General features: G+C 52.0%; 1 protein-coding gene across 5 annotated transcripts in view; it reads right to left on the bottom strand.

Moving 5' to 3' along the window:
- CCDC81 (coiled-coil domain containing 81) overlaps positions 1–25,858 on the bottom strand; it is a 37,678-nt gene extending 11,820 nt beyond the window's left edge. For 2 of the 5 annotated variants that reach the window (XR_009756912.1, XM_061574598.1), the window contains exons 1-12: positions 25,080–25,736; positions 24,151–24,219; positions 23,167–23,289; positions 17,525–17,586; positions 15,153–15,309; positions 13,921–14,204; positions 11,261–11,340; positions 10,417–10,589; positions 8,789–9,134; positions 6,797–6,941; positions 3,120–3,266; positions 631–738 (exon numbers count right to left, since the gene is read on the bottom strand). Coding sequence is in view for 4 of the 5 variants with exons in the window: in XM_061574598.1 (XP_061430582.1) it covers positions 631–738; positions 3,120–3,266; positions 6,797–6,941; positions 8,789–9,134; positions 10,417–10,589; positions 11,261–11,340; positions 13,921–14,204; positions 15,153–15,309; positions 17,525–17,586; positions 23,167–23,251 (1,587 nt within the window). In the remaining variant the exon portion in view is untranslated. Of the gene's footprint in view, positions 1–630; positions 739–3,119; positions 3,267–6,796; positions 6,942–8,788; positions 9,135–10,416; positions 10,590–11,260; positions 11,341–13,920; positions 14,205–15,152; positions 15,310–17,524; positions 17,587–23,166; positions 23,290–24,150; positions 24,220–25,079; positions 25,737–25,840 lie in introns of those variants that run through there. The other 3 variants (XM_061574600.1, XM_061574601.1, XM_061574599.1) reach the window with 3 other exon arrangements.
- Between the last annotated feature and the right edge of the window lie 229 nt (positions 25,859–26,087).

The raw sequence follows: 26,087 nt of genomic DNA, 5'->3' as shown, positions 1-26,087 counted from the left end.
ACACGTGCACAGACACGCAAACACGCACACACACATGCCAGCGCAAGCATGTTGGATAGCCTCACAGAATCCATGCACGTGTGCGATCCCCCCACTCCTGCTTGGTGTCAACATCAGCAGCCAACGTGATCCCCTTCAATCAACGACGCGTGCGTTATACAATTTTGCGTCGAACTAGGAAACGTATTTCAAAGATATGTTCTCGCCTTTAACATCTGGCAGTTCACCGGCATTGCTTGAAGCGAGCTTCACTGCCGATGAGACACTGTGCGTCAAAACCGGTCCCATCGTTCGCTTGTGCTGAACCACTGCTGCTAAAATTGTGCACTCCCAGACGGCCGTGCCATTGATGGGAAGTGTCAAATTTATTTATTTTAGTAAATCTGGAGGCACAGATCAATTAAGGAGGCATGTTGCATACTTATTTAGTTTGGTACTGACGTATGCATGTGGGTGACGACTATGTGAGTGGGCGAGTGAATATGTGAGTGGCTGAGCCTGTGCACCTATGTATTTGAACTTTTGCACCGTACGTAGCCAACCGTGCTCCATCGGAGGTTGGCGATCTCGTCAGTGAGACGTTGCGAGTGACTGCTCTTTGAGAAGAATCTGCCAAGCCGTGCGCGGTACCTGAAAGCCATTGCTCTCCCCATGCTTGGAGGCCTTGACGGCCTCGGACACACCAAGGTTGAAGGCTGCCACCTTCCTGCTGTTATCCCGGGCCAGCTCCATCAATTCCTGCAAATGCCAAAATCCCCACCCCTAATGAAGCCCACGCAGGTTGCTGTGCTGAGGAAAGTGCTGTCAATCGTACACATTCGTATACATTTACAACATGCGAACTAAGAGTGTACATATGTACGTAGATTGAACCTCTTTCACAACGTACGTGGCCAACCATGCTAATCGGAGGATGGGAGAGTGTGTGGGTGAGTGACTAGGTGAGTGGGTGAGTGACTATGGGGCCGTCCATAAATGACGTCACGCGATTTTGGACGATTTTTGACCCCCCCCCCCTCGTCACACAGAGTCACAAAAAGTCAGACCCCCTTCAAATATGACGTCAAAAAGATCTGCCCCCCCTCCCAAACCATATTTCCATTTTGAAAATAAAACATGCTTCAAATCGCTTTTAACTATTGTCATTGTAGTGCGTATTTAATGTGGCGCTGCACTCTGATGTTATAGGAGAAAACACGTATTAAAAAGGAGGCTTTGGAAAGCTTAAATTTAGCATGAAATTCAATTGAAAATATTCAACGTATAACTAAAACTGCAGATGTTCAGAATATTATATTGACATTATCTTATAATTCTAAAATATTAAAAGTAATTATAACTATAAAAAAATACTTGAAACTTTGTAGTAGAACGAAGCAAAATAGAGAGTACAATTATAACAATCACATATTCATTCCACAGAATGAAACGCCCTGGTAGAATCATTGGAATCAAAATGTTTAATAACAATCATTAAAAACATTTACAAAATGTATGCTTCTCCATTTTCCCATGGAGAAGCAAAATGCTCCTTTATGGAATAAATAAAAGGTGACCTTAGTAAATTTAAATAATCAAATAGTTAATAATGAAAATTAAACAAAATTCTATATTTATTTAAAGTTGCGCATTTTGATGTGACGTCACATTTCTCAAACCCCCCCCCCCCCCGTCACACATCGTCACAAATGTCTGACCACCCCTCTCAGGTGCGTGACGTCATTTATGGACGGCCCCTATGTGAGTCTCTTTATGTGTGTATGTTGCACTTTTGTCGCACCGTAAGTAGCCAACAGTGCTAATTGGAGGTGCAGGGGGAGGACAGCAGAATCACAATCGGCCACCTTTGTCTCCCCAGCATATATATTTATCGCACCAGCTACTTATTTGAGATTGAGTCAACCTCTACGGGAGGCCCAAGACCAGTTAAAGTATCGCTTGCCACCGATATTGACGAAGGGGCTGGGAATTTAATTGAGTCCGCTTGACTCGTAGCGCAGTGTGCTAACCACTGTGCCACCTCTCCCCGAACACAAACAAAAAAAAAATACCGTGATTTTTGTCAAAAATGTAGTGGCTATTTCTTAGCCATCGGGGTGTCTGATTACCTTTTGTGACAACTCATTATTATTATGATTTTTTTACCCAGCAAAGCCTAACTGAGTCTCAAGACTCTTTTCAGGAGGGTCCTGCCAAGTTTTCGCACTAGTTGGGGGGAGGAGGGCGATGTTGCTGCTGCTGTGTGATCCAAAATGAGTAGTTTGCAGGAGATTTTTTTTTATTGAGATGCTTGGCCAATACCAGTTAAATCGTTTGTTTTAGCGATCAGAGGACATCTGGAGAACCCGGAGGAAACCCATGCAGAACAGGTGATGGAGAGAGGAGAGAGAGAACGCACCCAGTTTGGCACGTAGGCTTTCATTATGGAGAACGTACAAACTCCACGCTGGATGGCACTCGAGCCAGAATAAAGAATCAGAATCTTCATTTAGACTGGAGGGGGAATCCGACGAGCTATGAAGCCCTTTTTCAAAGATGCCCAGTAAGGGGCGGGTCACAAACAATACAAAAACATGATAGGAGTTCAAAGTATAGGAAAGGTAAACAAGTGACTAAGTATATAAGTTAAAATTGTATAGATACATTAATCCCTGGCGATAAAAACTATAAAAACTCTCAGCTATTTTTTGATTTTACCAGGTAAGGCCCACTGAGATATATAGCTCTTTTTCAGAAGCAACCCGGCCACAAATGATAGCTCATGAAGTGGCTTATCACGTGGAAACGTATAGCAGCCAAATACTCGAAATCCGTGATGTGGATTCTAAATGTGGAGGCAAAAACCGGAGGACCTGGAGAAAAATCCAGGCGACCATGGGGAGAAAGACGCGCAAACTTCAAATATACAGCAGCAGGCATAAGGTTTGGGATTGAACCCACGACCTCCTGTATACTAGGCGAGGGAGTTAACATCTCACCATCACTGCGGGGTGCGAGCGTCTGGCCACTGGAGCCGCGCCCGTACGACGCCCGCACGACGCCCGCGCGGCGGTTGGCAACGTGCCGAACCCCCCCCGCCCCCCCCCCCCCCGAGCTTGGGAGGCCCGCCGCTCCGGTACCTGCTCCTTGGTGAAGGCCTGCAGATCCTGGCCGTGCCGGTACTCCAGCAGCGCCCTCTCCTCGGCCTCCTCCTGCAGCCGCCGCTCCTCCGCCACATACACAGGCACGTTCCGCAGCGAGCGCTGCATGCACAGGTAGCACAGCTCCTGCGTGCACGGGAACAGCAGCACAGCAGCAGCACACAGCCGGTCAGAAGGCAGCCTCCGTAGTGTGACCGTGTGTAAAGGGGGGGGGGGGGGTTGGGTGGGCGTACAAAGTTCGGCACGATGCAGTCAACGTTAAATGGACGTCAAATGCCAAACGGACTGAGTAACACCGCGGTCGGCTCTTGTTTGTCGTGCACATTCCACTACTCTGGCACTCGCCCCCTGAAAAGAACGTTGTGCCAAATAGCAAAGAGATTTCCACGTGGATTCTTCATCTTGCGACATGCGAAGGCAGGGTCTGCTAATTCCCCGGAGAGTCTGGAAAATTTGGTGTCTGTGTTTGGGCGTCGGGGAATTGATTTGTGCCGAGATCTCGTACCGATATTGTGTTTTACTGCACTTTACTGCAAATGAACTGCGCCGTGTTGATAATAGCCCAAGGCTGACTTGGAAATATGTCCAGGTTTGGTCGACAGTGGAAACGGTGCTGACCCCCACGTGATGATGGCAATCGCACAATTGTAATATTTTGTGGTAAACTCAAGTTTCCGAAACTCAAATGTTCACCAGATTCCTCTTCCAGGCGGCTCGTATTCATTGATTAAGAGCGGACGTCAAAATTTACTAAACGGTTTAAAATTATATTTAGTAAGGATACCAAACGTGTCCCTATAACACGTGAGGAATATTAATCATCTGAATAAATAACCTACAGAAACTTTCGCTCCGAGCCATGGAAGTGCGCAAAGTTGAACCTGTTCCTCCATGTTCCTTGCGTACGACTTACGCCCCTTGCACCTCTTGCCTCGACGTAAAGTCACTCCCTTTACTTAAAGGACATCTCTGACCCGGGGACACGCAAGAGAACACTGTCGCTATCAGCAACGCCCGCATGCAAGGAACTTCATGCTCCCTCCAGGGTGGGCAGGGTCGACAACCTCCGGCTCCAGATTCCGCGTGCTGCTCTTTAAGGCCCTGCTGCTCTGTGACGTTATTTGTTGTGGGCGACCACCATCTCTCGAATTCGAAAACAAAAATGGCTCTGCCTGTTGTTGTCCTTCCCCCCGCACCTCCAATTAGCACGTTCGGCCATGTACGGTGCAAAAGAGGTTCAACATACGTACACATACACACAAGGACACCAACAACGGGAACGCGACGCACGTGCAACAGCGAAGACAGCCACAGGCACAACCAACAAACACAACATAGAATATTCAATTCACGGTATCCATATACGTTCGCGGCGTGACTGCATGAGCCGATACCTTGCCGCGCTCTGCCTACTCGTGACGTGTTCTCCGTGAGCCTCGGGCGCTGACATTTAACCTCGCAAACCCCGTGAGCCTTCAAGAGCAGTGAACCCGAAGAATCCTAAAGGTGCATTGGTCTGGCCCCACCAGGCCCAGTAATAAATCCCGAACCTAAAGAATCATAAAGGAGTCCTAGGCTGGGGCCTCCGAGCCTTGGGTATTAACACTGAATTCTAAGAGTCCTCAAGCTGCTAGTCTGGCTCATTAAGCCTTGGGCATTAACACGAAGCGCTAAGAATTATATTTGTAAATACATTGCAATTATGCATATTTAGAATTTGACACGTAAGCTTTCACCACTAATATAATCCATAATAAAGGTTTTTTTTAGGTGAGATCACGTAAATATAAATGTGTCGGTAAACCAACCACCACCACCCGACACAGCCAATCTGTAAGGTTTGTCACGTAAACAAAACGTGCCATCACCTTCACCCCTTCTATTTAAGACTGAAAAAGGAGGGGGAATTCCCCACAACTCTGGCTGATCGCCTGATGAGGCCGGTTGTAATCCCCAGCGAAATGTCACGGTCCTCCAGTTGGAAATGTTGTCGTGGGTTCAAACCGGTGTGCTGAACTAGTATACTAGTATACTACACTATACAATACACTATGCACTACTATACACTACGCTACTATGCACTTCACTATACACTACACTATAATTGTAAATGTTGTCGTGGGTTTACTCTCCAATACACAAGCGGATAGCGCTGAACTAGTATACTAATTGGGCACGTTTTGTTTATGTGAAAAACCTTTACGAAATTGGCTGTGTCGGGTTGTTTCGGGTTTAACGACCACATTTATATTTATGCCGGTCTAACCCCAAAAAAAACCTTAATTATGATTGTATATATACTAAAATAATCAAATAGCCATTACATTACATTGTTAGCAGTCGTGTAAGTGCGAACGTATGAATATCGTAAATTGACTTGAGAAACAAGAGTGAAAGTGAGACACGCTGTGGATTGGACATGACGACAGCTGCTCTAGGAGCCACAGAAGAGCAAGTGGGGGGGGGGGGGAGGCGCTGGGTTCGAGAGAGAGAGAGAGATACCCTCTCCACGGGAGTCCGTGCAGTAGTCGGAAGATCGTGCTGGAATAGAGAAAAAAAAAACATTGCATCATCGCGTTAACTTGGTTTTACAGGAACACAAACAGTGGGAAGTGTCTGGGCAGCAGAGCGGGCCAGTTTGTGATTGGAAGGTTGCAAGTTCAAATCCTGGTTGGGGGGGCAGGGGGGTGCCACTGCGGCGAGGAGATGTTGACTCCATCACCTGATATACAGGAGGTCGTGGGTTCGATCCCAACCCTGACGCCTGCTATTGTCTATTTGGAGTTTGCGTGTCTCTTTCCCTGTTGTTGTGTGGATTTTTCTGTGGGTCCTCCGGTTTTCCCCTCCACATTTACCATCGACATCATGCGTTTAGAGTATTTGGCTGCTGTAAATTTCCACCCAATATGCCACTTCGTTGGGTTTATCATGTGGCCAGGTCACGCCTGAAAAAGAGCTACGTAGCTCAGTGGGCCTAACCTCGTAGAATATAAAAAATAGTTTATAGTTTTACTCTAGACTCAGCCCATCATCACTCCCTCCCTCCTGGGGTCCGTAAAATTAGTACCACTTTGTGGGGGAAGTCAACACCGGATGTCCTATAGACTTGCGAGGTGTCGAGGTGCGGGTGAGGTGCTGTACTGGAATGAAATCACCAGGATGGGAAGAGGGAGAAACACAGAGGTCTGGAGGAGGGTTGAGCCCGAACCACTGGGGTGATGGCTCAGTGAGAGAAGGAGTTCGAGAAGGAGCAGTGAAATGAGGTGAGAAACCTCTGAGACAAGCGGCGAACGTGCCGCCGCCACGTTCAGCTAAACTCAAAACTTTTTTTTAGCTCTTTGTGGCTTATCACTGCTTATCACCGTACCTCTGATTATCACAGTTGGCTATGCACGGTGCGAAAGAAGTTCAACACACATCATGTGTACATTTATACCAGCCAAATACTTCTAAACACACGTTGATTCTAAATGTGGAGGAAAAAACCGGAGGACCCGGAGAAAAATCCACGCAATCACGGGGAGAGAAAGAGAGAGAAATATACAGGAGGCGTCAGGGTCGGGATCGAACCCACGACCCCCTACATAGCAGGCGAGGTAGTTAACATTGCCGCCGCCACCACGCTGCGAGTGTGAGCGTGAGCTTTGGTGTCTCACCTGCCCGGCATGCCCGTGGGCCGTGCAGCCCGGCGGTGTGGCCGGCGCGGGCCCGGGACACCAGGAACATCTCCCGTGGGTGCCCGTCTCCGCCGCCGCTGAGCTGAGCCGCAGCGACCGCGTCCGCGGGCCGAGCCAGCCGGGCCTGCGACAACAAATGCCGCGTTCCAATGACTCGATGCATCGTGACACTTCCATTGGCTCGACGCATTGGCCCTTGATGATGATGATTATGATGTTCTTCATGACGACAATGATGATGACGGTGATCTCCATCGTCGTCATCATCATCGTCCTCAGCATCATCATCAGCAGCCTTTGTTTTCACAACCTTTTTGTCCGTGATGGGCAACACCGCTGCCCTGAGCCGACGCAGACCGTCGTGGCCCTTGTGCCATCAATAGTTCATAGGACACTCTAGACACACGCAGACGGGGCCCGATGAATTATTACAGCGCCAAACAACAGCCCCTTTTGTCAAGCAAAACAGGAGCTGATGATGACGAAGCAAGCGCTGCGTAATGCGAGCGAGGGTTAAAGGAGCCACTTACGTCAAGTTTCAAGCTCACTTTGTTTATTCCGGGAACACGGTCTCGCTTGCAAGGGTTACCTGGGGCAATATTCTGCCATTACGGGGGGCGATGATCGCTGTGCACGATAGCGATTGCGTCTACAGGAGTACCGATGCTTTGCTACTCTTTGGCGAGTGTTGCTCGTGGTTGCAAGGCACCTTTCACAATTGCCAACGGATGAAAGGGTCTGCTCACTATAACGTGAGTCTAGCACGTGGCGGACTACTTACAATAACGACAATATTATAACGATAATATTATAACGACAATATTATACCAACAATATTATAACGACAATATTATAACGACAATATTATACCAACAATATTATAACGACAAAATTATAACGACAATATTATAACAATATTATACCAACAATATTATAACAACAATATTAAAATGACGAAGCTGGAACTGCACCCTCCCCCCCCAACCTTCCAGCAAATTCCTTTTATTGCAGCAATTTTCAGGAACGCAACCACCCGGCGTTAAATGGAGGGGTAGGGGGGGGGCCCTGCATGTCCGACCCACGGCCACGGTCAATATCAGTGCCGTCATCTAAACTGGTGCAGGTGAAACCGACCCCAATTTTAAAGTGACATTTAGCGCAGGAAACAGTGGGAATCGTGGTACAGAAGTTTGGCGCCACTGTACCGTGAACCCGGTGACCCGAGGCGCATTCCGGGCGAAGGCTAACGTCGTTGGCGAGCGGCGTGATCTGGAACCGGTCCTGAGACACGCGCCCTCCCTGCTATTCTAGGGTCACCGAAGTGGCACCGACTGGGCAATTCGCTACAACCAGAATTGTGGCGGCTACGCGGGCAGGATGCGTGCGTTTCGGAGGAGCCATGTGGAGGAGGAGAATAACAATCTCAGATGTCGGCTGTGTTGCCCGTCAGGGCTAAGTGATGTCAGTGCCCTTTACACGATCCTACACAAAGCCTCGCTCGACACTCAACAGTGACCAGGTGCACTGGTGTCACTCAGCGTGCGCGCGCGTGTTAGCGTCATGGGGAGCGGTGGTGCAGTGGTTAGCGCGCTGCGCTACGAATCCGGCGATCCGAGTTCGATTCCCTCACGGCCACCAACGGCGATGATTATCTGACCTGGTCATGGGCCTCCCCTAGGTCGACTCAGCCTCAAATTAGTACCTGGTGTGGTGTGTAAATATCACCACTGGAGAGACAAAGGCGGCCGGGCATGGTGTTGGCCACCCACCCCCTCGCGCGCCGTGCCAGCCTTCATAGGTGCTGCTCGCTAACAGCACTTGCCCCAACAATCTGTTAAGGCTACACGGGAGATATTTGTCTTTGTTAGCCACCGCGTGCCATGGGCAGCGGTAGTACAGCTGTTAGCCCCGAGATCGCCGGGATCGCCGGGATCGCCGCAGCGGCCCAGGGCCCAGCAGGTGCCATGGTACCTGCCGGCGGGCGCCTGTAGCGGCGAGCGTACGCGGTGCGGCGAGGGCGGGTGCGGCGATCTCGGTGACATCGCCACCTCGCTCGGCATCTCTGCCGCCAGCGGCCGGGCGTCTCGGCGAGGACCTGCCGGGGCCACCGGTGGCGTCCCGGGTGGCGTCGCCGCGGCTCTCGGGCCCGGCGATGCCGCGCCACCGAGCGGCCTCTGCGGGGTCCGGGGCGGTGAGGCCAGAGTGGCCGTCAGCGCCAGCGCAGGCCTGCCGCAGGCCTCCGGTGTCCAGCTGAAGTTGCCCGCTCTGGCCAACGGCGCGGGCTGCCTTATAACGATCCTCTTGTTGGCATTCTCTTCTATGGGAAACGCAAGGACGATGATTTGCTAACAAGCGGGCCTTTCGCGACCAATGTTAAGTTTCGTAAGCGTGCTGCGCTACGAACCCGGCCACCACCGGTGTGAGTGAAATGCTGCGTCCTAAACTCTACTCCACCCAACGCAGCCAGTTATTAAAGTCATAATGTGATGAACAAACGTGCCAATTTATTACCGCTTCGGCAGCACACCGGTGTGTTATTAACTCCCATAATCATTCTGACAACTACCTGATGATTACAGGCCACGTGCATATGTCGGTAGCCAACTGTGCAAATCAGAGGATGGGTGAGTGTATGGGTGAGTGACTATGTGAGTTGGTGAGTGATTATCTGAGTCTATGCATGTATGTTGAACTTCTTTCACACTGTATGTAGCCAACTGTGCAAATCGGAGGTGCGGGGGAAGGACAGCAAACTAAACACAAAACGGTGTTCTCAATGAGTTTCAATCTACATTATTTAAAAATCCATGGCTGCAGTGGGCTTCCTAATATCGGAAGGGAAGAGCGTTCCAGACGGCCGCAGAAGCGCATCTGAAAGCGCTGCGTGACGATGCGGTGACCAATGTCTTTGTTCAACGGCTTAGCCAAAAAAAGGCCACTACCAGTCGGCAGAAAACACCAAGGGGAAACCGCTACGAGCACCAGCTTTGATGTTCTGCCACACCTGCCCTGTGCCACCAGTCCACCCCCTGCCCGTGTGTGTGCTCCTGGGGAAGCTCCCAGCACACGAAGCGAAACGTCGGGACACTGGGGCACAACCGCACAGCGGCTCCAACAGAAGGACACCCCGCCCCCTCCCCCCGCCCCCTCCCCCCGCCTCCTGGCACATGTTTGTTGTCACTAAGTTATTTGGCCGCCGCTGCTGCGGTGATATCAGCCACTCGGTTGAGCTATCATTTATGATGGATCAGGGTCACTTCTGAAAACAAGAGCTACACAGCTTAGTGGGCACCTTACCTGGTAAAATAAAATATAGTTTATAGTTGACAGAATGACTGCCAGGGTCGGAGACGTTGGGGTGTCAGAAGCGCATGAACGATAAGAGCTGGGTCTGCCGACAATACCCACACAGTGAGGTTGGAGGAGACCAAAACTAAAACTATTTTTTATTTTACTCTCGTCACGAGACAATCACATCTGTGAAAAAGAGCTTCATAGCTCATCGGATTCCTCCAGGATAAGTAAAGATTCCGATTATAATTCTGTTTGTGTTGCGTGCGTGCCCAAGCGAGCCGCTGGGCCGGAAGCCGCCACGTTACCGGCGTCTGCCCCTTCGCTCTGAGCTCCGTGTCCCTCGCTCCAGGCTCCGTGTCCGTCGTCTCCCGGCTCCGCGTTGTCCCCGCGACCGTCTCCTCCGTCTCCGTCTCCCATGACCCCCGCCTCCGCAATGGGGGGGAGCTCTGACCTGGCCTCGAGAACCGGGGCGGCCACGCTGCCACGCCGTACACGGTGATGGGCGGCATGGTGGTGAGCGGCGACGACGCTCGTGCCTCGCAGCAGGAAGTGCCCAGGGGGTTCGATTCCTGACTCGGGCACCTTAGTGCAGAGTGTACAGGCTCTCCCTCTGTTCTGTGTGGGTTTCTTCCAGGTTCTCTGGTTTCCTCCCATAGTTATAATAAACCCACACAAATGTAACCGGTCTTGATTTGAAGCTTTCGTGACTGCAGAAATCCATACTCTTTGGTTCTTTCGGTAAAGTCACGTAAGGAGAAAAATGTAATAGAAAATAATATATCACGATCGCACAAGCGGTCGTCCACCTGAGGACGACTGCTTGTGTTGTGATCGAAACGTCGTGATATATTATTTTTTATTTTATTAAATTTTTCTACCTACGTGACTTTTCCGAAAGAACCAACGAGTATAAATGTAACCGGTATTGGCCCAAAACATCCCAATGCTCAAAACATCACCTTCAAATGACTCAATTGCCGTCAAAAAGACACGCGGCAGCAACAACATCGCCCCCTGCCGCGGAAATAAAAACTTGTCAAGACCCTCCCGAAAAAAAGTCTCCAATTTCGGGTATGACTTTGATGTCGCTCGATTCACTCAAAGGCTGCGGTTTGTGAATAAACAAAACGAGGATGAGAGAGCGCTCACCGTGGCAGACACAGGGTGTTGCTCGTGCCCGGCCGGTGTAAGGGGCCCTCCGGCAGCACCGAGTCGGCGGTGCCCGGTCGCTGTGGGCCAAGGGACAAAACACTCAAATGGGTGAAGCCCCGCAAATGTTTACAGGAACACGATCCGCCTTTGTACACCAACGAGGGGTGCCGCAGTGGCAGGGAGATGTTGACTACCGCACCCAGTATGCAGGAGGTCGTGGGTTCAGTCCCGACCCTGACACCTGCAGTATATTTGGAGTTTGCCTGTCTCTCTCTGCTCATCATCACGGTGGCGAGATGTTAACTCCCTCACCTGGTACATAGGAGGTCGCGGGTTAGATCCCGACCCTGACGCCTGCTGTATATTTGGAGTTTGCCCGTCTCTCCGTCTCCCGTCATTACCACGGTGGCTAGGAGATGTTAACTACCTCGACTGGTATACAGGAGGTCGTGGGTTCAGTCCCGACCCTGACACCTGCAGTATATTTGGAGTTTGCCTGTCTCTCTCTGCTCATCATCACGGTGGCGAGATGTTAACTCCCTCACCTGGTACATAGGAGGTCGCGGGTTAGATCCCGACCCTGACGCCTGCTGTATATTTGGAGTTTGCCCGTCTCTCCGTCTCCCGTCATTACCACGGTGGCTAGGAGATGTTAACTACCTCGACTGGTATACAGGAGGTCGTGGGTTCAGTCCCGACCCTGACACCTGCAGTATATTGGTGTTTGCTGTGTCTCCCTCCCCGTGGTCACGTGGATTTTTCTCCAGGTCCTCCGGTTTTTCCCTCCGCATTTAGAATCAACATCACGTGTTTAGATTATTTGGCTGCTGTAAATTGCCACACGACAAGCTTCTGAAAAGAGCTCGATAGCTCAGTGGGTCTTACCTGGTAAAATAAACATCATTAAGAGTTTGCTAAAAATAGGTCCCTGAGATCTTCGGATCGACTTCTTCTAAGAACAGTCTCCTATAACGCGGCGGTAGTTGCGTTCCTGAAGAACACCGTGTTATGGAAAAATCGCGTTATAATATATAATATAAGGGGGTAAAGCACAGTCCGCGATAACACGTGAGATGCGTACGCAGGCTGAACAACGACTCAGGTGCATGAGTAGCATCTAGAAGCATCCCGCAGCATCCCAGCTTGTTGTGTGTGCATAGGTTCAAGCCCTAGGTCTGGGTGTCTGTACATCTCAATGGTTTTGTCAGGGAGAGTAGTTTTGAGCCATAGGTCTAAGTGTCTCTCTATAAGGAGGTTCATTTCTTTAGAACTGCTTTTTGTGTTTAGTTTGCTGTCCTTCCCCCACACCCCTGATTATCACGGTTGGTTAAGTACGGTGGCAAAAGAAGTTCAACATCATACACACATAGACTCACATAGCCACTCACCCAATCACAAAATCACTCACCCCCACACTTACCCATCCTCCAATCAGCACGGTTGGCTACGTACGGTGCAAAAGAAGTTCAACGTACATACATACAAATAACGCTTTGATAGAATCCAATCAAAATCTCTTCACCCTGTTGATGATCCACAGCCCTATCCACTTATCTTGTCCCTCTCTCTCTCATCGTTGCTCTCTCGACTCGCTTTGTCCCGTGTACGTTCAGCCCTTCTCCGAAGCCTCATGTCACCGTCCGTCCGTCGCCCCCCCCGCTCGAGTTACCATCTGCTATTCACCCCCCCCCCCCGGCCAATTGTTGCCGTGCCGACCCTGCCATGCACAGTGCGCTGCCCCCCCTCCTCCCTTGTAGTCGCTCCCTCGTGGCCTCACGGAGAGAAGCGACTGGGCTCGATGCCCGACTCGAGCACCTGTTTGGTGCGTTCTCCCTCCCGTGGTCCGCATGGATCTCCTGAGGGTTCTCCGGTTTCCTCCCATAGCTAAAGACACACAACTGTGTGACCGGTAAAGGCCCAGACATCCCAATGCTGAAACATTCCCTGCAAGATTGCTCAGTTGGGATCACACAGAAGCAGCAGCGACATCATCCCCTGACTTCAAAAACTTGGCAGGAACCTCCTCAGTAAACAAACGTAAATAAAACAATATATATAAAGTCCTCATCTGTCCACCCACCCAACTCTTCATCGTGTGAACCATCACGTGAACTCTGGTCATACTCGCAGCGGCTTTGGCTAGCCATCGAACAAAGACGGCCGCCGTATCATGGGGCGCTTTCAGATGCGCTTCTGCAGCCGTCTAGAACGCTGTTCTTTACGATATTAGGAATCCACTGGAGGCTTTGCACTTTAAAATCATCTCAATTGAAAACTCACTTCTTTAAACTTGGTTTTTGTGTTTAGTTTGTTGTCCTTGCCCCTCGCACCTCCGATTAGCACGGTTGGCTACGTATGGTGCGAAATAAGTTGAACATACGTACACAAATTCATAAGGCCCCGTTGTGTAGGGGTCAATGTGTTTGGTCATTGCTCCAGCGCCGTCGTGCCGAGGAGCTGTGTGGGGAGGCTCGGCCGCCTTGCTGTAAGGGGGGGCTCAGCCACCCTTCTACGTTCGTACCGTCGAGTCAAAAAAATCCTTGCTGGAGTATTGAACACCAGGTGGCGGTGAAGAGACAGGCATCGCAGCCTTTCCGATATCCCGAGGACCCCCCTCATGTCCTCAACGTCGATCATCGCGTGCCGCGTGTACTCACGTCGATCATCGCGCGCAGCGCGTCCTCGCCCGCGCCGCCGCCACCACCCGGCGCTGCCGCCGTGGCGAGCAGCACGAAGCGTCGGTGGAAGCGCATCTTGACGTGCGAGTCCCTGACGGAGAGGAGCCCCACGGCGCCCAGGCCCAGCTCCACGCTGCGCCCGCCCGCCAGCGCCCGCTCCAGCGTCCGCAGCAGGCAGTGGACGGCGCCCTCGGCCTGGGCGCGCGACACGCCGCATTCCAGCGCCAGCGCCGTCCAGTTCAGCTGCACCACGGGGACCTCCCCTGGAGGGGGACGCGGCGCAGGGGCGGCGGTGGGGTCGAGACGCGCCGGCGTGAGGGGTCCGGCCGGTCAACGACGACAGGTGGCCGTCAGGCGGCCGTCAGGCTCGCCGACGAGAATATTGCCCACTGGTACCCGATTAGTGCGGCTAAGTTGCTCGCAGTGACGGGGATACAAATGTAATTTGCGGGGCAGCTTAGGAGTGGCAGGCAGGTGTAACCACGGCCCCACGTGAAAATAAGCTGCATGAAGTGAAGTCGCGGCACGTGTCAAAAGGAGTCACGTGACGTGTCAAACGGAGTCACGTGACGTGTCAAACGGAGTCACGTGACGTGTCAAATGGAGTCGCGTGACGTGTGTCTGGCTCATCTTAACGTCACGTGTGAAACGGAATCGCGTGATGTGAGAATGAGAGTCGCGTGAAGTGTGAAACAGTCTTGTGACGTTTACAACGGAGTCCCGTGTGTCTGTCTCATCTTATCTTAACGGAAATTATACAATGGATGAGAGGAAGCAATTTGGGGCAAATCTGTGATTATGCGTGACATTGGTGAAAGTGAAATTGATGACAGTAAATGATGATGGGGGCAAATGAGTGATAGACATGTAATCATTGTAAATGATGATGAATGGATTGAATGAATAGGGGTGTATGAGTGAGAGCCATGCAATGATAATTATTATTCTGATAGTAAATTATGATCAATGGATGGAATGAATGGGGGTGAATGAGTGATGGCCATGTAATGTGCGTATGAAGAGATAACAGTAACAGCGGTGGTGGTTATCAGGGGGAGATTAAGGGGTCGTGGGGTGAGCTAGAGAACAATACGTGAGTTTTGAGCAGACACTATGTGCTGTGGGGATTCCTCGCCCCGGCAGTAGAGTCTCAGTGCCGCTGTCAGAATGACCGCCGACGATCGGGAGCGGCTGGGGGTATCAGAACGCACCGCTGACGTGCGGCTTGCAGTGCGTCAGGCCGTGCGTCTGAATGAGCTTCTCCGAGACGCGCAGGACCGGGCGGCGCACCGCCACGCTCCGCCCGCCGCTCATCGGCAGCCTGTGCAGCGCGAACGTGAACGTGCCCAGCTCGGGGACGTGAACGCCCTGCACACGCCACAACGAGCACGCGACACGCACGCGACAACACACATGCGACAACACGCACGCGACAACACACACGTGACAACACACACGCAACAACACACACGCAACAACACACACGTAACACACACGTAACAACACACGCAACAACACGCACGCGACAACATAGAGACCCACGGAGATCCAGAGACTCATATAGAACCATAGAAACCCACAGAGACCCACATAAACCCATAGAGACCCATGCTCATATGCACGCATGTATGTGGAACTTCTTTCGCACAGTACATAGTAAACCGTGCTAATCGTAGGCGCGGGGGGACAACAAACTAAACTCAACCGAGATGATGATTTAAAAGTGCCATAGCTCCCAGTGGCTTTCTAATATCGGAAGGAAGAGCGTTCCAGACGGCTACAGAAGCGCATCTGAAAGCGCCGCGCGATGCGGTGACCATCTTTGTTCAATAGCCTAAAGCCGCCGTTGCTGCGAGGATGACCGGAGCTGGGATGATGATCTATGTTCCTTGACGAGATCAGCAAGGTATTGTGGTTCATTTGTGGCAAGTACTTTGTGTGTAATGAGTGCGACCTTATAATGTATTTGTTAGGTAACCGGAAGCCAATGCAGCACAATAAACACATAACACACATACAACACACACACAACACACACACACGGCAAACACACGACACACACGACACACACACACGACACACACACAACGATGGCAACAGACGTCATTCGCCACCTAGTGGCGGCGACGTGGTCACCACGACAATTATTGCCAGGCAAGGTGCACTTTTTGAGGCCATCACGTGGTAGCTCCGAAGGTTCGCTGGCAGGAGGTCAAGGGGCAAACACGGGTGCCGTGGGTCATCTGAGATGACTGGCACGTGCACCACAAGGGCTTGTGCCAGGCTGGGTGCACGCCGAGGCCGTTACATGAAATGTGGAAGGCTCACAGTAAGGAGGTGACGGGACAGATCTAGGCGCTATGGGTTGGCCACCTTTAGTTTGTTGTCCTTCCCCCGCACCTCCGATTAGCACGGCTGGCTACGTACGGTGCGAAAGAAGTTCAACGTACACACATCGACTCACATAGTCACTCACCCACACACTCACATACCCCTGTGCTCCCCACCCTAACCCAAATAGATTTTTTTATTAGCCCACAAACATCTAACCAAATCTGTGTAAAAATAAGAAGCCCTCCCAACACCGGTGGAATCGACGACGGATTGCAATATTGGATGCGAAAAAAACCTCCGTGCTATGAATGGCTGGCATGGTGAGTGTAGAGTCAGGGCTAAAGAGGGGCGGTGGGAAGGGCGGTGAAGAAGGGGGATGAGGAGGAAGTAAGGAAGGGGGTGAGGAGGGGCGAGGAGAGGGTGAGGAGGGAGGTGAGGAGGGGGTGAGGAGGGGGGTAAGGAGAGGGTGAGGTGGGGGTGGGGGGGGGTGAGGAGTGGGGTGAGGAGTGGGGTGAGGAGTGGGGTGAGGCGGGGGGTGAGGAGAGGGGTGAGGAGGGGGTGAGGAGTGGGGTGCGGGGGGGGGTGAGGAGGGGGGTGAGGAGGGGGTGAGGAGGGGGTGAGGAGTGGGGTGAGACGGGGGGTGCGGAGGGGGTGAGGAGGGGGGTGAGGAGGGGGTGAGGTAGGGGTGAGGTGGGGGTGGGGGGGTGAGGAGTGGGGTGAGGAGTGGGGTGAGGAGTGAGGTGAGGAGGGGGTGAGGCGGGGGGGTGAGGAGGGGGGTGAGGAGGGGGTGAGGAGGGGGGTGATGAGGGGGTGAGGTGGGGGTGAGGTGGGGGTGGGGGGGGGTGAGGAGTGGGGTGAGTAGGGGGGTGAGGAGGGGGTGAGGAGGGGGGTAAGGAGGGGGTGAGGTGGGGGTGGTGAAGAGTGGGGTGAGGAGGGGGGTGAGGAGGGGGTGAGGAGGGGGGTGAGGAGGGGGTGAGGAGGGGGTGAGGAGGGAGGTGAGGAGGGGGGTGAGGAGGGGGGTGAGGAGGGGGGTGAGGAGGGGGGTGAGGAGGGGGGTGAGGAGGGGGGTGAGGCGGGGGGTGAGGAGGGGGGTGAGGAGGGGGGTGAGGAGGGGGTGAGGAGGGGGTGAGGCGGGGGGTGAGGAGGGGGGTGAGGAGGATCCCATCGGATGGTGAGGAGCTTGTTCCACGGACCTCTCCTCGGGCAGAAATCCTAAGCAGAGAAGATGAATAAAGATGGGAAAACTCACCTTGTGCTGAGCCATGTGTCTCTCAATGAAGGTCGACACTCCGTCCCACACTTTGACTATATCTGGGGAGGAACAGACACACACACACGAAACTGTGACAGAGCAATGCACGTCAAGTTGTTTTTGCGTGACCACATGAGAATTAAAGAAATCACGATGGAGGAGGAGGCTCATTTGGCAGAGTGAGTGACCTGGGTAGTAGGTTGATCAGAGCGACATCCGCTGGGTTTTTGTTGTGTGCATGCACGGGCTCATCCTGTCAATCCACTGCTGGATGAGGGACTCCCCACGCCTTTTGTGGATCGTCGGAATTACTTAACCATGCTTCACCACGCTGGTCAGTGCGGGGCGTACAGGCAGGGAGCATCGATCGTTCAATCCGAGGTTCATAACACACCATATTCAGCGAAAAGCTGAGACGGAAACATTTGTAGTTCAGTACAACAACGGATCGTGCTGCGACCCTCAGTTGGTAACCAGGTAGCTGCGCAGCAGCCTACAACAGCACCCTCTTTGTGCTTAGCTTTAGATGATCTGGCTCCTAAAAATGTCCACGTGACGAGCTACTTTGACGAGCTATCATTTGTAGCTCACTGGGGCCTACCTGGTAAAAATAAAAAATAAAAGTTTAGTTTCGTTCAGACTTTCCCACAAGGTGATAACTTTTTAATTCACCACAGCGGGATGATGGGCCGAGTCAACCCCCCAACCTTGATTTGAACTCGCAAGCTTCCGATTGCTAGAGCTCACTCGAGCAAACAACAAAGGCCATCAATACCTGGACTTTGTTGTCAATGGGCTACATTACACTGAAGAATACTAATATTTTAACACATTGAACTATTTTTTTAAACGTCTTACATTCAGTCACCATGGCTGCTCGTATACTTGTGGCCATGGCCTGGAAGTATGACGTGATTTGATCGTTTTTCACCATCGCAGCTCTCGACATACAGCAGCATGGCGTCATTGAGATAGTCGGAGCCCATTGCGGTACGCAAACGCATCTTGATGATTTTCAGGACGCTGAAGACGCGCTCGGACGTGGCTGTCACCACCGACAACGTCGGTATCAGCCGCAGCAATCGGTATACAAGGTGGTAGCCGGCCGTGTCCCGGCCGGTCTGCACCAGCATGACCGAAAGTTCAGGGAGCGTGCACACATTCTTCAAAAGCTCGTCCTTCTCTATCTCCCTGCCGAAGTGGACCAGCTGCTGATCGAGAAGCACTAGGTCTACATCAGGAAAGTCGATCAAGTAGAACTTGCAGGCCAGCTCCACGAGCTTGTCGACATTGAACGAGGCGAACTGCTTGCGTGGAGAGATACATGCTGCTAGGCGGAGCATCTCCATCGACTCGTCACTGAATCTGTAGGCGAACGTGGCCAGTATCTTGTCGATCGCTGCGTAGAACAGGTCGACACGGAAAACATGATCATTGGTGTTCATGTGGCCATGAAGGCCGGCCAGGTCGAACAGCCTGGCGGATAGCACGGTCCGAGTATCCGTTCATCTTGAGGGCACGATGTACATGTTCCAATTCACTGGCCAGGTGGTGTTGGGCAGAGATGCAATGGGCCCAGCAGTGCCCGTAATAGGCCAAACTTCAGCTGCTTGATCAGGGCTTGCAGGCCGTTGATCTCACCGCTCATATTGGACGTGCCATTGTAGGCTTGCCCGCGGCAGTTGGCGATCGGGCGACCGTGATTGGTCTGCATGTCGACAATGGAATCGCGGAGCGTGGGGGCGCACGTGCCGGTGACTGGCGCAGCACGCCAGTCTTGATCTCAACAAAGCGGTTAACGACGGCCAGTTGCTCCTTCTTGCTCGCATCGCGCGTCTCGTCCACCATGATGCAGTAGAAGGCGTGAAGCAATGGAGCCAATATGGTCTGGGAAGATGTCGAGCTGAGCGGAGAAGACTGGTACCAGTGGTGTCAAAATTGGCCGCCTGTTGTCAACGAGCCTTCAACACTTCACGTGCCCTCAAAGTGCACTTGGCCTGGCACAGGCGCCGTAGTGACGTCACCATCACTTTGTGGTGAATGGCGGGTATTGGCATTGTTGTATATATCTAGGCGTCTCTATGTATGAACTCGGCTAACTTGGCTCTGCTAGCTCACAAGCGTTAGCTCTGTGGAACCACTCAACCCGCAGGTTTTTTCAAATAAATGTATTATTAGGCGCATCTCTGAAAACATCACTGTTGCCCTGCTGGCTGCAGAGACCTTCACAAAAGGGCATCAGGAGAACTCCTCTCATCTACAACCCGATCACCCACACCTCCGACTAAGGCGGTTGCCTATGTACGGTGGGAAAAAACGTTCTACATACATACACATCCGTACGCACATACATACACACATATACATTCACACACACACACGTACACGTACAAACAATTACCCATACACACACATACACACGCACAACCACACACACACATACACGTATACATACACAAACACAACAACAACAACAACAACAACCGCCATTCGCCACTAAGTGGCGGTGACGTCACCACGATGCTTGTGCCAGGTCAAGTGCACCTTGAGGCCACGTGAAGTGTCGAAAGCCCGCTGGCAGGAGGTCACGGGGCAGACCCAGGTGCCACTGGTCGACTGACCGAGATGACCGAGATGACTGGCTGATGCACCACCTGTGCCCCCTACTGTGCCAACTTGCTGTGCTTTAGCCACCCGGCGCTCCGCTCGTTGTTGTGAGCGTCGCTCCTCCGCCCTCCGTTGTTGTTGGAGGGCGACTGCCTCCAACTGCCCAGTAGCGTCCTTCACGAGCCTCCTCCACTGAGGCCGATCTTGACACCGCTGGTACCAGTCATCGGCAAGTCCACTCAGCTCCACGTCCTCCTGTACCACATCACTCCATCTCTTCTCCAGCCCGTGCCGCGCCCGTCTAGCCCCCTCGATCCGGCCGAACAAAAGCTGTTTAGGCATGCGGTGGTGGCTGGGCATGCGGGCTACATGACCCAGCCAACGCAGCCTTGCCTGCCGGAGGAGCTCACTGATGGGACTTTGCCCAGATCTTTCAAGGATTTGTGAGCTCCTCACACAATCCAGCCTGGTTAAACCCAGGATGGATCGTAGGCAGGCAATTCGTGGTTTAGTGGTAATGAATTGAAGGTGGAGGGGTTACCAGCCCCTCACACCCGTCCAGAGCCCCCGTTTAGCCACTGTGGTGGTCACAGACGCCATATACACGTACACACACACACGTACATATATATTCTTTGGGCCTTTTGGTAAATTCACGGAGATAGGTTCAAATTAATAAAAATAAAATGAACAAAAAACTGCGACGTTTCGATCACAACATACATACATATACTTGAGAATACAGTTCAATTGCAAACAGAGAGCTGTATGGCATTACATAAAAGTGGATAATTTTCTAATGGCAGGCAGCTGAAACCTGGATTCGAACCCAGCGTCTCAGCGGTGCCGGCTCAGCACTCCGAGCTCCTCCAAGTCACGTGGGAAGCTCGTACGGGGGGCAATATTGCATTTATGAACGTTCAACAGCCACATCATAAACTCCAACGCACTGCAGTGCACAGCAGTAAAAACATCTCGCAGCAACATAAAGTGGCGCAATGAACTTGCAGTGGTCACAAAGCAGTGCGAGTCGCATCGCGCGAGCAGTGGCGCAGTGGTTGGTGGCACTCCACTAAAAAACCTGCAAATCTGAGTCAGATTCCCGACTGCGGGAGTTGCCGCGTGTTACCGCGACGGCTCCACACACTCTGGCAGGCTCAGCAGGCGCGAGCCTGTCACGGCGGCTGCACGTTATGGGCTGCAGGGCGACGGGGGGCCGGCAGCAGAGGGCAGGGCCACAGATTTCAACGTTGTAGAGAACTTCTACACTTCCGCATCTGTGCGCCCCCCCCCCCCCCCCCACTTTGTCAACTCGCGCTGACCATCGCAATGACGTACGGTCAAATGATCCCCGTGACCAACACGAGAATGGAAGGTACTCGGCCTGCAATGTATTGCCACGGCGCTGTATATCATTTTCTTACTGTTCGTAAGAGGGTTCCGCGGTCGTGCTGTACAGCTCTGTGAGAAGTTTTCTGGACGCATCGGCGTGTCATTCGGCATGACGTCCGATGTTTCGCCCCACATGCACGGGGAGCTTCTTCTTCCCGAATAGTCAGTTCCTCGTGAAGCTGAACATCCAATTCCTGAAGAAGAAGCTCCCGGCATGCGGAGTGAATCCGTCGGACGGTATAAAATGTCGTTACCGCAGGTGCAGCAACTACTTTGAGGGGCAATTCACGTGCTTGCCCTGCATCATTCACAGCTCACGGGGTGAATGAAGAAAGACGAGATCCACGATGCAGAAAGGGCCCTCGCAAACACACAAAGCGTGATGGCTGGCTGACGCCGTCTTGTTTTGCCGGGCCAAAAATGTCACTTTTGAATACGTTGTTAAGCCAGGCAAGAATTGACGCTTCAGAGGTCAACGTACATATACAGGTACACACGCCCCTATCTCATAGTCACGTTTACATCAGTATGTACAAGTAAGTGGATACACACATGGCAACACGATCTGTTGTGCTAAGAGATTACGATGTAGTATGTATATATAGCTGTTATGTAAGGGAATGATGTGTAGTACAGTATTCTCTCACGCGACGTAAATTGCATGTACGTATGTTGAACTTCTTTCGCGCAATACGTGGCCAACCGGGCTAATCGGAGGTGCGGCGAAAATTCCGTGCAACGAATTCGGTTGCCACGGGCACAACGACGCCGGGGCACATCGTAGAGATTCACATTATCACTACGTCGGAACTTGGTCGCAACATCCCGGTTACACTTAACTATGACTATGTAACAATTTGTATTTTACCAGGTAAGGCCCACTGAGCTGTGTAGTGCTTTTTCAGAAGCAATCTGTGATAGCCACAAATGATAGCTCAATGAAGTGGCTCATAACGTGGAAATTTCTAGCAGTCAAATATTCTAAACGCGTGATGTTGAATCTAAATGCGGAGGGAAAACCCGGAGGACCCGGCGAAAAATCCACACAACCACAAGGAGAACACGCAAACTCCAAAATATACAGCAGGCGTCAGGGTCGGGATCGAACCCACAACCTCCTGTATACCAGGCGAGGTAGTTAACATCTCTTGGCCACCGTGGCTCCCTTAGAGATTCCCCAGCAAAACAGCAGCTGCCTCCTCAACCAAAAGGAGGATCCTGGGAAGACCAGGACGGGTGGCAACCCTGGCAACAGATGACGCGATTACACGAAATAGGCCAGACTAAGGCACCTCGAAGATTCTAAACGTAGAAATCTAAATGTGAACGTGGCTCAGGGAGCCAGACTTTGCTATGAAGCTCCTAGAGCTACTGTGGATTACGGCAAAGTTGGAATTAAAAATAGGTTTTGCCCTTTCCGGCAATAAAACAGGAGTTGTGTTAAGATGTCCAAACACAAAAGAGATACCTTTTGCAAGGCATCACGTCTTGTGGCAAAACATGCTCAGATAATAATATGTGCATTGTCTTTTAGACGGATTGTCCTGCACGTCTTTATGGCCTTGTCTCACCAGTGTCAGTGACGATAAAGTGAGAATTGTTTGAGATTAAAGATGAACGAGAGAGCAGAGGAACTTTACCTTCATCAGACAGCCCCACCAAGGTGTTCAACTTGCTCCTGCCGCCCTCAGAGGCCAGCGTGTGCACAGTGTCCATCGCCATCATCCTCCCAGCAGAGATGGCGGCACGTGTGGAAGGTGAACCTGGAGGATGCAGAGGAGGAGAAGGGGAGGAAGTGTAGACATTGCATGTGTGCACGTTGAACTTCTTTCGCACCGTACGTAGCCAACCGTGCTCATCGGAACATGGGTGTGGGTGAGTGACTATGTGAGTGGGTGAGTGGCTATGTGAGTGGGTGAGTGACTGTGTGAGTGGGTGAGTGACTGTGTGAGTGGCTATGTGAGTGGTGAGTGACTGTGTGAGTAGGTGAGTGACTGTGTGAGTAGGTGAGTGGCTATGTGAGTGGGTGAGTGACTGTGTGAGTGGGTGAGTGACTGTGTGAGTGACTATGTGAGTGGGTGAGTGACTGTGTGAGTGGGTGAGTGACTGTGTGAGTGGGTGAGTGACTGTGTGAGTGGGTGAGTGACTATGTGAGTGGGTGAGTGACTGTGTGAGTGGGTGAGTGACTGTGTGAGTGGGTGAGTGACTGTGTGAGTGGGTGAGTGGCTATGTGAGTGGGTGAGTGACTGTGTGAGTGGGTGAGTGACTATGTGAGTGGGTGAGTGACTGTGTGAGTGGGTGAGTGGCTATGTGAGTGGGTGAGTGACTGTGTGAGTGGGTGAGTGACTGTGTGAGTAGGTGAGTGGCTATGTGAGTGGGTGAGTGACTGTGTGAGTGGGTGAGTGACTGTGTGAGTGGGTGAGTGACTATGTGAGTGGGTGAGTGACTGTGTGAGTGGGTGAGTGACTGTGTGAGTGGGTGAGTGACTGTGTGATTGGGTGAGTGACTGTGTGAGTGGGTGAGTGACTGTGAGTAGGTGAGTGACTGTGTGAGTGGGTAAGTGACTGTGTGAGTGGGTGAGTGACTATGTGAGTCTATGGGTGTATGTTGAACTTCTTTCGCACCGTACGTAATCAACCGTGCAAATCGTTGAATGAAGACCCACGCAGTTTTCGGGGTGAGGATGCTGATGCCTTCATCCAGCAGCGGGTTGACAAAGCGGCAGGGAATGAGCAAAGGGAACAAAACGCGTGGCTATGAAAGCACACACCTCTGTTGTGATTCAAGTTGAATAAAATATTTTAATAACAGCATTGCTCTTCGTCACCCATGCTCTATCCACTGCTGGATGAACCCCTCCCCAAGGCCATCGCCATCTCACGCCACCCTGCGACGATGCAGCAGCTCGTGCCACACGAGCCGATGTCATCGCTCCGTGTACTCTCTCTGGCGTATTCACTCCATTTCAACTGCTATCATTATTACGGTGCTACTGCTGTAATAACAACCCTCAAACTAAACTGAATCGATTTCTAAAATTGAATTGTGATCATCGATTGCAGGAATGAGTGAATATGGAGATAAAATAGGAACACATTTTCGTTTAGAGCGTCTTGTTAGAGTCCGACGATGTACCGAACCATTCGCACCCTCCCGAATATCGCACCACGACTCGTCAAGGCGTCACCATCCAATTCCAGAATCCATGATCATCTCTGCACGGCTTTACAGCCAGGAGAGCCTCACTTCGCTGACGAGTCTCAAGACACGCTGGCAGGAGGGGGTCCCGCGCTCCCTTGGGCGCCACGGTGGCTAGGAGATGTTAACTACCTCGCCTGGTACGCAGGAGGTCGTAGGTTCGATCCCGGACCCTGACGATGCCTGCTGCTGTATATTTGGAGTTTGCAAGTCAACTCAGCGGCAGTTACAAATACACGACTTTAGTTTAAAACAAAAAAATAATTGTAATGTAACATCACCACGGACCGGTTCGAGCGCAGCTCCCCTCCCCCACACCTCCAACCCATCGTCACGACAATAAAACCGCACTCACTGCTGAAGTCGGGAATCGGTCGACTCGATACAACAAACACTCAAAGTGGGTATATTTACAACAAATTCAACGAAGCGGATGTTCACAACGAGATAGTTTGTGAGAGAATGTCGCAGGAGAGAGAGAGAGACACGAGAGAGAGACAGGGGAGAGAGAGACACAGGGGAGAGAGACACGAGAGAGAGACACGAGAGAGAGACACGAGAGAGACAGGGGAGAGAGAGACAGGGGAGAGAGAGACACAGGGGAGAGAGACACGAGAGAGACACAGGGGAGAGAGAGACACAGGGGAGAGAGACAGGGGATAGTGACACGAGAGAGACAGGGGAGAGAGACACGAGAGAGACACAGGGGAGAGAGAGACACAGGGGAGAGAGACACGAGATCGACAGGGGAGAGGGAGAGACAGCGGAGAGAGACACACGAGAGAGACACGAGAGAGACAGGGGAGAGAGACACACGAGAGAGAGAGAGACACAGGGGAGAGACAGGCGAGAGAGACACGAGAGAGACAGGGGAGAGAGACACACGAGAGAGAGAGACACAGGGGAGAGACAGGAGAGAGAGACACGAGAGAGAGAGACACGAGAGAGACAGGAGAGAGAGAGACAGGGGAGAGAGAGACCCCGCGTGTGTCACGGAGCAGCTGGCCTCTGAGTCCCCTGCTGCTGCTGCTGCTGCCTGGCAACGGGACGCCTTGGGCGGACGGAGAGCAACAGCACAGACCCCCCCCCCTCCCCATTTAAATAACTTAAAATCACCTCTTCGATGATTATTAACATCACAAGCAATTAAAGTGACGTTTGCTTGTAACTCGTTGAGGCGTAAAGAATACGTTGGGTCGTTGGTGGGGGGGGGGTTCACAACCCTCCCCGAGTGCGATGGTTTGACCCAACCCCCCCGCCAGCAAATGGTACAGCCCCATTAGCCCACGGCGCTTCCCGCAGGGGGCCTCGTCGATTCCTTGGCAATGTTGAAGATCGAAATCGGTTCGTGTCGTTGTGCAAT

Source organism: Lethenteron reissneri, chromosome 56 (genome assembly GCF_015708825.2).
Source record: "Lethenteron reissneri isolate LAM-NWPU_2019-01 chromosome 56, ASM1570882v1, whole genome shotgun sequence".
NCBI classification, from domain to species: Eukaryota; Metazoa; Chordata; class Hyperoartia; order Petromyzontiformes; family Petromyzontidae; genus Lethenteron; species Lethenteron reissneri.
The sequence above is the reverse complement of the archived record's forward strand: the minus strand, read 5'-3'. Positions and strand labels throughout refer to the sequence as shown.